Here is a 14922-nt window from a genome sequence, read left to right as displayed (position 1 = left end):
ACCACACACACTTTTATTTTAAGTGGAGCCAAATATGTAGAAGTTTAAATGTTGCTGTCCAAGAGTGAAGCTTTTTTTTCCCCACTTTTGAGTGGAAATTATTTTCTTTCCACCAGTATTTTATGAGCCTTTGACCCAATAATCTGCTGAACAAATGACAACCAGCCCCACTGATAATTTCCTTACAGTTTGTGTAAAATGCATTTACAATACCATACATACACTGCTAGCAATTGGCAAGAAAACTGAAATTGTTCCATCTACAGTAGCTGTGTTTGAGATAAGTTGCTGTCCTGCTCTTTGACAGACCTTCATCTTTGACCACTGCTGGACTTGATAAGAAATTACTCAGCTGAGGTTCAAGGGTGAACGGCCTTTTCTCAGTCACGGCATCCACTCACATTTTTACAAGTACATTTATACTCTTTTTATGGTGTAATATCTAGATTTTAATCTTTTTGATTCTCTGCTTTTATTGTTGTAATCAACCCTCATTTATAATCTGATGACCAGGTCTGCTTTGTTCTCATTGTATTATGTATCCTCTTAAAGGCACCCATATTTTGAAAGGTGCTACATAAATGCAGTTAATTGCAAATAATAATAATAATTAATACATCTCCTGTCACCGTCAGACACAACACCAACTCAGTCAGTGGAAAGATCATTCTTGCACATTTTATTTTGTTTAATTGCATGTTACATTTTATGACTATTTATACCCTCATTTACATGTATGTAAGTTCACATTTGATTAGTATATGTGTGTGTTTTTTATCAGTACATATACATTTACAGTGCTCTTTCCAGACTGCTTTGCTCTGGTTGACTGCAGTCATTTCTGTAGGTGTATAAAACAAGGTGATCATAATTTGGATCACTGCAAAGATTTCTATACTTTCTATACTTTCTATACAAGGGCTGATCAAGTACATCCTTAATCTTAAAGGAATACTTCACCGATTTGCATTCAACTTTGTGTTACTAGAATAGGGGTAGTATATTTGAAAAAAAATTGTGCTTCCCAACCTCAGTTTCCCCTGAGTTGAGAAATATCTTCATTCTTTTCTTAGTTACGTGCGAACCAGTGACACTTGGTCCTGTTAGCGTAACTGTTAGCCAAGATGGCGGACACTGTTTACATTCTAGGAACGAGGTCCCGTCCCCCTATGAGTGGGTCTAAAAAGTGCTGAATTAGCGTTGCAGATTCAAGCCTCGGACCAAGGCTTGGACCAAGTGTCACTGGTGGGCACGTAACAAAACAAAGAATGAAGAAAATTCTCGACTCATTCAAAAATACTACCCATATTCTAGTAATACAAAGCTAAATGCAAATCGGTGACGTATTCCTTTAATATGGCCTAAGCCATATAATATTTGAACAGGCTTAATCTATTCCCTATAAGAGAAAAAAAAAAGAAAGAAAAGAGAATAGACCAATTTCTTTTTGTACAGATTTATTTGGAGCTGCATCACACTGCAAACAACTGATTAATATTTCCAGTCTGATGCAACATACAGTAAAAGGTCCCACTATGATGTCACCAGCAAAACGAAATAAAAAGACAACCCCCCCAAAAAAACCAACCCTCAACCAAATGTAAAGAATGTCTGATTTCTAGCAAACAGAGAGTGCCTACGATGTTACTGTTGCTTAGAGCCAAGATACAGTATTTACAGAACACGAGACTAAAATCAGATTACTGTACAGCTCTTTGCTACATTTACATTCTCACACAGATAGCCATTATTTTCTGGATAAAAATAAATACACATCTGATTTCTATTCCACAACCTCTTGTATGTCATAATCCTATTAAAATAATTTTGTAATCATAAAAATCTGAAACATATATACATACATTTTATGCAGGTGTTTTTTTCCTTCATTACCGCACACACACACACACACACACACATGCTGTTCTGCATTCTCTTACACTTGGACCACATTTGTTGTTGAACCACACATTTTGGTCTGTCTTCACATGCGTGTTTGTCTTACAGTGATGATGCATTTCTATAACATTGTTTTTTTTTTTCATTTCACCTTGTTTACTGGGTTTCCAATGAGCTCCGGGCACTGCTCTTCACCTTTAGCGATCCGGTCGCACTTTAGACACAGGTCGTAGTTGATCTTGTCACTTATGACGCTGTCCTGCTTGTACTGCGGGTGATTGGCAACAAATTCCCTCATCCACTTGGCCATAGTCATCAGCTCGCCTGTTTCAAATAAGCAAGAGTGAGACGTGAGAGGACTAAGAGGATGCAAATCTCGGTCATGGCTTAAACGTCAAGTCTGGGATTCCACTGAGCGCGTATTGCGGCACGTTTGCGTTTGCACTGCTCGATCCGTCGACACTCACTGGATGTGCTCACAGCTCCGTCTGCTGTGGAACGCTAGAGCTGCACGAGAGATTTCAGAGTGTTGTTGATGTACAGTGCTCTCTTGAATTGATCTCTTGATTCAACAAGTCTGGGTGTGGCTAGTGAAATTGCACTCTGCTTTCCAAAAAATGTGATTAACCACAGTTACTTCATGATTTTACAAGGGGGGGGGGCAATTACTTTTTCACATAGAGCCATGTAGGTTTGGATATATTTTTTCCTTAATAAATAATATCATCACTTAGCATTTTGTGTTTATTTGGGTTATCTTTGTCTAATATTTAAAGTTGTTTGATAATCTGAAACATTTAAGGGTGACAAACATGCAAAAAAATAATAAATCAGGAAGTGCGCAAATACTTTTTCACAGCAATGTAGTTAAGTGAAATACCAAATGGTGTCAACACGGGGGGCTTTTATTTTGAAAATAACACTTTAATGTTGTATCAGTGATTGACTTTTCTGCTCATGCTAACTCTATTCTCTGCGTTAGAGACGGACCGCTGGAGCAACGACACAAATGTAGTCAGTGGAAGTTGACGTGTCGACTTAAGTGGACGCAAATTCAACTTCGGATGCCGCAACGGAAGCGCATAGGCGTTCAGTGGATTCCCCCATGTGGTGAGTGTTTGATGAACATTTACCTGACGCCCGTTTCTTGATGAGCTTCAGATAATTCAAAATGGTGCATCTGGTGTCTACATCGACTTCCATGTTTTCCAGATAGCTGTTAAGAATCGGGATAAGACCTTGAAAAACTCCCTCCTGGTGACAGACAAAAAAACCACATGTCATGGTTTGGATGAGAAACAAGAGGAACAGTATCCAACTGCGCTATCCGCCCTGTGAGGCACAGCTGGGGTGTTGGCACACCTGCATCAACAGTCAGTATGTCTTAATATTATTGTGTTATTTTTTCCGACTAAAGCCAGACTTTTAGAATACATGTGGACACATTAGTTTGACAGATAATGTGGTTGGAATTTCATTTACTAACGCTTGTATACATTCACCTGGACTCTTACTGGCCTTTTTAAGGCTCCATCAGCTTAAATAATTCAATGTTTTTGAAGTTAATGGGTGTTAGAAAGACATGGAATGGCACCAAGTTGCTGCCAGCTAAAGTTGTTAAAATAATGTGCTGCAATAAACCAGAAAATGCCTAGTTCTGACAAGCTTGAAATGGGGCATAGCACCACCTGGCGGACACTTCAGAGACTACAGTCAATATAAATGGCACGAGTTAACCGAGCATGGAAACGTACATGCAGAGTCATTCAGCATCAGACGATAATCACCTTTCCGTTGATGATTGTGTCGATGTTCATCAGCATGTATTCCTCATTAGCACCGTCGGTCTCCGTGCCGTTCTGAGCAGCAGACGTACCATCGAGGCCTGGGTTGCAGCCTTTTGGTGGACATCACACTTGTGTCAGTTACTCGGGACTATTTGACGCTCTCGTCACAAGCATCAGGCTGAAGTTGTACTGTGATTGATTGCCTTTATGCTCACCTTTGAACATGTCCTTTCGGAAGTAAAACATGCCCTCGTTGACCGCATTTCTCCTCTGTGCCATTTTCATATTCTCGTCAACCTGATGAAAACAAAGTGTTTTCTGTGTTACAGAAATGTCACAATCTCAGGGATGCAAAATGCGCACCCAATTTCCTAAAGCTGCAATGAATAGCCTTTGTAACATTAACTGCATGCTGCATCAATTCAATTTAATTTAATTTAATTTAATTTAATTTAATAAACATACATTATCTACAAAGTGAGGTGGAAACCTTTACAACATTATAGAGAGCAGAGAAACCCAAATATTCACACAATGAGCAAACAATCGGCCTCAGTGGAGAGAAAAAGAGACTCCGTTTTAACAGGAAGACATCTCTGACAACAGAAAACAGGCTCGTTGTGTGTACACCAGCAGAGCAGGAATGGGTGGGGGCAAGAAGCAATAACTATGTCAAACAGCTGGATGATCGTATTTTACAAGCAGTAGAATTCACTCCTGAAACCTGTTGTGCTTCTGCTTCTTTGTGGCCTAAACTAAACATAAACACACATCACTCCCCGTGTGACACTGCAGTTTTAAAATTCTTTGGATGTGCGGCTGCATTCACCTTTGACAAAGGGATGAGGAAATCCAGTTTATAGGATAAGATCACTCTGGTGAGCAGCACCACAAAGACCACGTACGCAGCATTTTCAAAGTCAGTAAGCTGTACCTGAAAGACAGAAAGGGAAGAAAGTTTTAGACTATATCAGATATACTATGTCAGAAATATGATCCAAGAATCCAATTCTAAATAATGCAGATAACTGTATCCTCAGGTGTGTACGTATACTGTGTGGGAATATATACATATAGGCAACTGGAAAAAAAACACACCACTAAGTGCCAATTTGCCCGTATGCAACACACCTGAGGGATTTGAGTGAATGGTGATTGGTGAAATTACCTCCATGGGTCGGAACTCAACTCTCCAGCCGATGTCAGAGTTTGGAGGTGGAGGTTTGAACCTCATCGTCTGCCAGTTGGTCGACTGGAGGTTCTTCAAAACATGATTGAGAGATAAGAGTTAAAAATGAAGCCCTGCAGAAATCAAGCTTGTAAAGTTGGATTTCTGACAAGACGCCTTAAACCAGTGTCACTCTGGATGCATGTGAGGTGCGTGACAGCAGCAGCAGCTGCGCTGATCTGCTGAATCTTGTCCAACTGTGTTGTTCACAGTGAGGCTGTGTTTTAGAGTTTGCCTTTGACAACTGAAACGCTGAAACCGAAGAACACACACACACACACACACACGCACGCACGCACACACACACAGTGTGTAAAACAGGCCTTAGAGAATACTGGAAACTTCACCTCAAAGTGATCAGACTCATTTTCATCATCCAAGTGTATTTTCTCATTGAACACTGTGAGTGGGTCCCGGATGAAGAGGTGAGCGATGTGTTGGGCAAGTAGCTTATCGATTCCTGTAGAGATAAAACATTTAGTTTGTTACTGTAAAAAGCTTCAAGGAATTACAGTATATATTTCAACATGGAGACACAAATGTGGTTTCAGGACAATTCAGTCCCTCTACAAATTCCGAGAGGACGTTACCTGCGGCGAGCAGCTGCTCGTAGATCTCATTGTCTTTTGTCAATTCGATGTCATTGTACTTCTCCCCACAGGTGGATAAGTAGCTGTCAATAGAGTCGTATCGTGACTTGAAGATCCTGTATTTGTTGTTTTTCAGGGGCTGCAAGAGGGAAAAATCGTGTCACACAATAGTTTGGTTACATTGAAGCAGTCTGAAACCTTTAGTATGAAAAGAGCCTTCTTTCTCCCCTTTCCACCCAAATAAAATTCATCTGGAGCTGCAGAAACTATTTGACATTTCATTGCAGTTTTTACCCAAATCACTGTGGCCCTAGTCCTATTGTTTGTGATAAGTTCATGAAATTAAAAGTAACCGACTTTAAATACATAAAGCAATATTTGAATTTGATGTAGTGCATGCTTGAGAAAAACTGCCTGGCACAAGTATGTGGGTCCAAAGATGGATAGGACTCCATAGTTGTACATCTATATGTACACATTACTTCATTTAAGTGTTGAGAATGGTTTCCCATATTTCATTTACCACAGAGGGCCTGAAGGGCCACATGTGGCTCTAGAGCCGCAGGTTGCAGACCCCTGCGCTAAAGCAACAGATTCAGTGACCGCAGACCAAAAAACTCTTTCTGTACAGGATCTGCATTTTTTTTTTTATCCACTCACCTTCAGGCCGCGCTCCTCCTGTGTCCTGTCGTCCACCGAGGCAGAAATAACTCCCCAGCGACAATCAATATCCGACACATGGCCTCTGTAGAAGGGTGAGGCTGCACTCAACGCCATCTTTAAAACAAACAATAACAAATGTCATATACAGCGCAAACACACAGCCAGTGCTGCCAGTTCTCTCTCACACACACACACACACACACACACACACACACACTGACAAAGCATCCATCTCATCCAAGATGAAAATTTGTCACAAAAACTCATTTATGCAAGAAGTGACAGGGGACGTGACTGCGGAAACCAGGCTTAATTTAGAGCAACTGCTGAACTTCTTCCTCCTCCTTCTCTCTAATGAGCTGTAGTTGTGTTCCTGTTTAGGTTTTGATCATGTACCGATTAGCGGCGACAGGCCACAACTCGCAAAACAGCCACTCTATCACACTGAAAATCACATACTGTGAACTAGATTTTAGATCCCAAGTTTCTTTAAAAAAAAAAAAACAAACAAACATGAAAACTTTACAAAATTTGACATAGTCCTGCTGGAAAAGAATAAAGAAAAGGAGAAATAAAGGACATGCTGTAATGTCTTCTCACCACAATGGGGCAGAAAGTTGCTAGTTGGTCATAAAGATATCTTGCCTCATCAATGCTGCAAGCCTGGAATGTTACCTGCAACAACACAATAAAAGAGACTGAAGTGCATTCATACATCACCTATTGGAGATTGTTAAGTTGCAGTGAACCAAAAAACACTAAACAGTGCAGGTTACATCATCACATCCTGACAAAAAAAACAAAAAAAAACAACAAAAAGGACAGTTCAAGGAGACAAAGCCTCAAAGACGCCACATTGGTCCGTTAGTTTATTCAGTACCTGCAGACAGCAGTTGCCCATGCCGAAGCCCATGGCGTCCATGTAGATGTGATCGGGCAAAGACGCCCTTGCTGCTTCACCATCATCCTCGGGAAACTCCTCCACAAATGGAGATGGAGTGCACTTGTCTTTGAAGACTTAACAAAAGAAAACAGGGAATGGCATCTTATTCATTCCACTCAGTCCAGGAGGCAAATTAAATGCCAGAATGAATGCAGATCAGAGCATGCAAACTAGTACACACTAATGCCTGTCCTCATATTCAACAATTAATTCAAAGGGGGAATCACAAATTAAATGCTAAATTGATTATCTTAAGGCTCAGACAAAAATGCTGTTTGGAAAATGGAGCATTTCTAAAAGCAAACTGACAGAATGGAACTAAAATGCGTTTTAGAAAATGCGTAACTTTCAGTCGTCGCCTTCACCGAGTACATGTGATTCCCCCCCCCCCGTAAAGACATTGATTGGCAAAGTGACAAAACGTATTTTAAGTAATTTCACCCCAAACTTACTTGGAACATTTATAACAACTTTCTCTCCTCTTCTGTGACGTATGTTTCTGGTAAGGGTGCTGTAAAAAAAGCAGTAGATTTTGTACTTTTTTCTTGATTTGTGAGGGAAAGCATGCGTGCACACTGTTGTGAAGACGTACCTAAACCTCGGGTGTCTGTTGATGGCTTCGTCTGGGAAGAACAGTGACTTTGACGCTCCCTTCTCAACCGGACTTGGCTTGTACTCTGGTTTGGTGAAACCTGGACAACCTAACCTAAACAAAGGACCAGCAAACATACACAGCTGTTAGAAAGTGGATTCAGGTTTCCATACACTTTGTGGACATTTTAATTTATCATATTCTTCTTCTTATTACTCTATTTAATTATTATACTATTTAATCTTCTGGCATATCTAGACTGAACTTAACATACATGTACAATTGAAAGCTCAAGGTTGAGTTAAATAACTGCCACCATCTTTATCACACCATACTAGAGCACCCTGTTCTAGTAAAATTCAAGTATTAAAGTCTTAAACCAACATTGCTGCTACAAACACTAAGCCTTTGTATGCAAAACTACCTAGCAATTATGCTGACTCAGCTTTTAAATGCTTATTGTTATTACACTGTCGTCAAACCACACTGGTACAGTGATCCAGTGCTCACAGGGATTGATAGATAATTGTGTGTTTTACCCGACTGCAAAACTCTTTCCAGGACACAAGGGAAGCCCAATTTTTATTCATGAAAGTTTATTTTTGAAAACCTTCATATGTATACTGCATGTCACAAAATGCAAGTCATTTTACGATAAAAGCTACGCAAGTACCTTGGAAATGAGGTGATGGTGCAGAGGCTTTCATTCTGGTTGAGGACAGATGAGGCCTCTCGTCGTCTCTTCCTCATGTTGCTCTCCACAGTGTTGAACTCTGACATAGTGCCGCCGTATGGCTGCCCTGGAGTTCCTTCAACCATATAGCTGCTATACTCTGGTCTCCAGAGTGTGGGGTGACTGCAGAAACATAAAAGAGTTTGTGAACACATTGAAGCCTTCTACGTCATAAAGAAAAAAAAGGCCATGGGAAAGGGTCTCAGTACCACAATAACCTCTCTGCTTAAGCAGACTGAGCACTCTCCCTTTTAACTGTATGTAAGCCGTGATATTGGCAGAACAAGCGCAGACTCAATGTACATGTGCTTGAGCGAGTGCTGTGTAATGTGTGTGAGAGACAGAGGGATGAGGTCGGTATCAACTCTACTATTCCCACTGTTGATAAAATAAAAAAAAACAACTGAAAACTGAGCATCACTGTATTCATTGAATTAAAAAAAAAAATTATTTTATTGTCCCTGTGTGCACATCTTAAACAAAACACACCTGTTTGTGTGCGACACAAAAAGCACAGAGAATTTTTAGAATGAGTGGTGACTTTGAAAGTCAAATACAGGGAGCCAGCAGTATGCAGGCGATTAGTCAAATTCAGTCGTTTTGTTTGCCTGGGAGGAAAATCAAACCCACCTCTACTCTTCTCAAGTATTCTACTCATTCTACTACATTCTACTGACGCAGCCATGACCTCCGAGTAGGTAGCGGTTTTATTTAAGATGTGTTTAAAGTAGGGGTGCAACAAAAGAATGCTGCAAACCACCAATCTATCATAAAAATCTATCATACTTTGGGCTGACACGTTTACGTTTTATTGGCAAATGAACACACTGACGCAGGTGTCTGGACACGCCTCACACACACTTGAATGTGCTGCTGTCACTCAACCACTCATTCAGTGTACACACACACATAAAACATGGTCCTTAAAAGGAGCCTCAGCACTCTTACAACACAGGACTTGCAATAGCAGAGTGTATCGCTGACAACCTTCATTCACACCTCAACACGGGTGAAAACAACAACCTGAAAGTGGGTCAGATGGTGACCGACCTGCATTGTTTAACTTATCAACTATCTAGAAAAGTATCCAGTCAAATACCTGAATACCTTTTTCAACCAGTTATTCAGTTATTCTCTAACTGCTGACAATAACTTGAACGAATAAGAACCTTAACAGACAGAACCTAAGTTAGAGTTTTTTGTATTTTTCCTTACCGTTGCTCTAATTTGTGCCCTTAGTAAAAGTGAAACATTCATTTAGTTCTTAGTGTGAGAGAGGCTTTGCATAGTTAGTATGATTGTGGGATAATAAGAGCCAACTACCAAAGTCATGGAGTTTTATTTGTCTAAGTAGCAGGGATGGGATGATGCCACTTTTTTGTTTCGATACCGATATCAAAAACTCGAGTATCAACCGATATCAGTCCGATACAGTCATATTAGACCATTTATGAACTGTGAAGTTATCTCCAACTGTGTAACAAAAAATTGTTCTCCCAAAAGAGAGGAAATAAACAGCCCAAACATGACTCAGCTAAAATGCTTTGGCTGATTTTTATTTACATTTTTAGCGTCTGTGCATAGTGAAGCATATGACATGACTCTATTTTGGATTGTATTGGATTTTACTTTTTGAAGGTAAGTAGTAAAACCTTTATAAGACACAAAACTCTATGACTCAACTCATTAGTCTTAAAATAAAAAACCAAGGTGGAAACAAAATGAAAGTAATCTTTTATATGAGAACGTTTAGTTTTTTAAAGACTTTCACACTGTGACAATAGAGGGGTTTACATACTTGGGGTTGATCATTTCACCCTGGTCTTGAAGCGTTTTCACCACATCTTCACCCTTCAGGACAAGTCGGACCTTCTCATCCTTGTCACACAGTTCCAGCAGCATGTACTCGACCTAAGAGCAAATGTAGTAGGTTAGTCTATAGTTCCAATCCCTCGACCTCAGATGAAAGCTGACATTTGTGACGCCGTCACATCGATTCCAATTCATCAGTCACGTTTCCTTGACTTTGACGCTGCCCACCCTGTAATCCTCTGTCTGAACGAGGGATTACTCTATCACAACAGCATTCCACATTGTTCGAAATCAAAACACTTTGCACCAAGCTTTGGTGCTGTGATGTTTTATGGACTAGAATAGGGGGGAAAATGTAGAAAGGCAAACCTGCTTTGGGAGCTTTTGAAAACAAGATAACATTTACTTAAGATGTTGCACAACAGTACTTTCTTTAAGGTCTAAGATGTATCCGGAGAAACAGTTTGTCTCGTCCTATAAAGCACGCCAGTGGTGGTGCTACATATAAACAACAAAGTGACTTGGTTACACCATCAGGAACGACATAGTATTGATAATGATACTGTGCAGTACGCTTAAAGTTTCATATGTGTTTTGGATGTTGAAACACTCATGTACTTAGGAGTGGGCAATATGGGCAACAATAATTAGTCGATATCCTCAAAATTTGATTTTGATCGTTTAACACATTAATTACTGCTTACAGATTATATCAATGGACACAATGTTTCAGGAAAACAATTCTTTAAACTTTAGCATTCAAGTAACAATTCTTATAATAAATATAATAAAATACGTATAACTGAACTACAGTGTAGAAACATTGCACAACATCCGGATGCTCTGCTGTAAGGTAAATTGTGCAGCAAACAAGCAAGAGCAAATAATAAAAACAATTTCGAAGACTTATTTGCGGGGGCTGGCGTGTCTATGTCTTGTCTCTATTAGCATAACCACACATTCTTTATTTTTTTGCAAATAGTCAATGTCAGTTTGCATACCTTTGAAACAAATATCACAACATATCTTGCCAAACATCCGTTCTGTACAAGTCAGTTGGGACAGCTTTTTACAAGCTTCTCAGTCAATTAACGTGTGGACAGATATTTGGGAACTGGTTGTTTCTTGCAGTGTTCTTGGCAGTTTTGTGTATAGCACATCTGTTCAGGATCAGAATTGGGATTGTTGGTCAACAATAAGTTTACAATGGTTGAGTTTAAATGGATGGTTCAGGTTTTTTAATGTGGGAGTGTTTAATGTTTAGCCAGTATGATATGCACAGTAAAATCCCAGTGAGAAAAAGATACATTTGAACCCTCTGGCCCGTTCACACCGAAAATATCTATCCGTCTGTCTGTCTATCTATCTATCTATCATGTTGTGGCATTTACTTCCACTTACATAAAGCGGTTTAAAAAGAATGCTGCCAGGCATCATTTTTCTTTGCCACTAGATGTGTGCTGATGCAGTGGGGCTTACATTCTCATTTATGACTGTAGAGTTGCACTGAGTGGTCACAGTAAATAAAAAGTAAATTAATTTAACAACTGAGGGATATTTTTTTTTTTTTAAATGTCAGCCTTCATATTGTTTGTAATGCAACAGGTTAGAGAGATCCAAATTATATTACGTTTGCAGCATTAGTTCTATGAAAATCTCCCAAGCAAAATTGAAATGGAAACTGCTTAGATTTGTGGAATGATTCTGTTAAAAAAAAAAAGCCCATAAGATATTTACTGGTTTTGAACATATCAAAGATGTTTTTATTGTATCGTTTTCTCACAAGTACTTAGAAGATAACAGACATACTTAACATGTTTACATTTAAAAAACAAAAAAACTTAACTTTTTACACATGTTACATCGTGCAACCTCAATTATTATTTTTGATTTGATTAACTATATCTTATTACACAATAAGCTAATCGCTACGCCGGGGCAAATATCGACATTTCAATTTTAACAAATTACGGCACAGTCCCTGACACTTTCACTTCAGCATTGCTACGGCAGTGCTGCTCAAATAAATGAAGGGAAACTTGTGGGTGAAAGTTACCTGGCTGAAGAATAGGAAGTTCAAAGCAGGATAATTGTGGAGAAAGCTCCATAGACTTAATGCACTATGTTCTCTATGTTGTGAATAAATAGAGAAATCCTGCACTTATAACTTTGTTTTCTTCCGTAAGACAGATATTGCCATGTAATTGTCTTGAAGTACATTGATTATCACAGAATTGTGATATTATTGCCATCATGGACCATGAATCGCGTATCGTGAGGTACCCCGTGATTCCCACCTATATCTTATGTCGTCAACAAAGCAAGAACAAAACAGATTTTCACTCAGTTAAGTTTAATGTATCTGTCAAATTTCATGGCCGAACCATCCATTTTATTACCCACAACAGAGTGAAAACAAACAAACAAACAAAAAGTTTCTTACCTCATCGCCCCATTTCAGCACATCTTTCTGACGATCCTTCACCTTGTTGTAGATGTTGAGGAACTGAATGATGCCGTGTTTTCTGATGTGGTCCGCATACTTCTTGCTTTCTTCCCAGTTCAGTGGAGAGCCCAGTGACAGCAGACCCATGGCACAGACCGGCAGAGAGGAGGAGGATGAGGTGGTGGTGGTGGAGGAGGTGGAGGAGGCTGTTACTTTTTCTGACCCCGCACGCCGACTATTAGCTAGCTAGCTGTGGTGTCGCGGGGGGCTAGAATGTAGGTCTCGACCCAAAGCAGGCAGTCTGGGTCCTCGGGGCTGCTGTCGGTGAGATAAGGGCAAGGATTCAGAGCCCGAGCGTGGCTGCTGGAGCGGCGGTGCCCTGACAGTTACCTCAGCTGAGCATCCACGAGAAGCAGGCCCCTGCTCATAACAAGCTAATAACCGGTTAGCTAAGTTAAGTGAGTCCACCCGTGGGCTGGTGAGAAGAAGAGAAGACAAAAAAACGTAGTGCGTGGAGGCTTCAGCCACGTGAACAACTGCGGACTGTTGTTGTAAAAGTGCAGCTCTGCGGTGTCTTGACAGTGACGCGGACAGTTGATGCTCGCTCACTCACTCATTCGCATGCTCGTTGATGGGTGCTTGGGATGACTTAAATGTGCGTAGGCCACGCCCTCCTCCTGGCTCCGTACACGTGACGGGGTGCGTAGTGACATCATCGTGACTCAGCATTCTTCCCTGCTCGGGCCCTCCCACCACTGATCTGTAGGCATTGAGTGCTAACAGCACGGAGGAAGTTTAAATAAAACAAATAACATCTCTGTCACCTGAAGTGTATACTCAAGTATAAGTGCACTTTGTTAAAAATATACTGTGTACAGTGTATAACATCCATCCATTTGAAGGTTTATTGGTAGAAATTGAGTAAACTTAAGGTAAGTCAAATAAAATGTGTAGGTACTTAATAATTCAGGTAATAAATGTCAGTATCATTCAGTATCAGTAGTAACTGGACTTGAGAAATTTGAGAAATGTTCTCTTTTAATTGTGGCATTTTTATTTAATTCATGGCAAGATTATTTTCCATGTCTGAGATGAGATGTTGAAGGGGTCTTAGCTCCCTCAATTGTATTTTTTTATTGCTTCCTCTTTTTACATTTTATGCATCTGTAAATATTGTAAACACAATTGCTGGTGGAGATACATGTGTTGTCCCCATTGAATCAGAGTGGAAGAATTTAAAACAGACAGTACATATATTACATTGGTTATAATGTTAATAATGTTACTTGGCCCTGAGTCCATTTTATGTTCATTTATTTTTTGAAAAGTCAGTTCATCCTGGTGTCACTCTCTCTGCAATATCTGCTTGAAGCTCACAGACCAGCATACTTGAGATCATATCATATCCAGAGAACATATCAGTTTACTGAATGATAGAGCAATTACACTTAAAGTCAACCCTTCCATTAAACAATAAAACCAGATATTGACATGTATCTTGATAAGCACCGTCACTTAAAAAAGTGGTGGAATTCACTGTAAATGTTACAATGTATGCATATTTTGTGAACATTTCCCCTGTAGATTCAATTCATTACTAAATACATACTTTTATACTTCACAATACATGTTTGAAAAAAAAGAAAATAGTTTACATTTATCTTTAAATGTATTCCTTTTAATAAAATAAAAGAATACACATGTTCAAGCATGACTAAGGATAAACTGAAGCACCACAAAGCAATCGTAATACACATCAAAGTAAGGAGTGAGTCATTTTTATGGCTGGCCAGCGCTGAAGAATGATGTTGCTAAATCAAGACAGGTAGAAGGTGATTGTAAGAGTGACACAGCAATCTTACAGTGTGTATACATAAAGCATAATCCTTAATAATCAGTGAAGTTGTTTTATCCTTTTCTCACAATCAGAAACTCATTTCCGGATGACCTAGGTGTGGTTTTAATAGATTTGAATGACAGTGCTCAAAACCTTGGTTGACAACATTGTCCTTATTGTACATCACACACAGCCACAAACTGATTGACAGTAATTAGTTTCTACCTTTCTATCTTTCCGTTTTAGGATTGACTTGATTAAGTGACTTCGAACTTGGCATGGTGAGTATCTGAAAAACATATGTCTTATAAACTTATATTATAAACTACCATACACAATCATCTGCAGGGTTTAAAGTGAATGGTCTGAAAAAGCATCAGTTTTCACAGCGA

General features: G+C 39.5%; 1 protein-coding gene across 1 annotated transcript; it reads right to left on the bottom strand.

Annotated features, from left to right (window-relative positions):
• Positions 1 to 1440: 1440 nt before the first annotated feature.
• On the bottom strand, positions 1441 to 13332 carry gclc (glutamate-cysteine ligase, catalytic subunit). The gene is made up of 16 exons (XM_058651399.1): positions 12691 to 13332; positions 10234 to 10346; positions 8376 to 8558; positions 7703 to 7816; positions 7563 to 7621; positions 7048 to 7184; positions 6768 to 6842; positions 6165 to 6281; positions 5505 to 5643; positions 5262 to 5374; positions 4855 to 4947; positions 4516 to 4620; positions 3902 to 3983; positions 3687 to 3796; positions 3033 to 3153; positions 1441 to 2223 (listed from the first exon to the last, which is right to left on the bottom strand). Exons 1-16 carry the CDS (start codon positions 12838 to 12840, stop codon positions 2042 to 2044), a joined length of 1893 nt encoding a protein of 630 aa, XP_058507382.1. The 5' UTR covers positions 12841 to 13332; the 3' UTR covers positions 1441 to 2041.
• Positions 13333 to 14922: the final 1590 nt, after the last annotated feature.

The sequence above is a fragment of the Solea solea genome, chromosome 15, assembly GCF_958295425.1.
Source record: "Solea solea chromosome 15, fSolSol10.1, whole genome shotgun sequence".
In the NCBI taxonomy this organism is placed as follows: Eukaryota; Metazoa; Chordata; class Actinopteri; order Pleuronectiformes; family Soleidae; genus Solea; species Solea solea.
The sequence above is the reverse complement of the archived record's forward strand: the minus strand, read 5'-3'. Positions and strand labels throughout refer to the sequence as shown.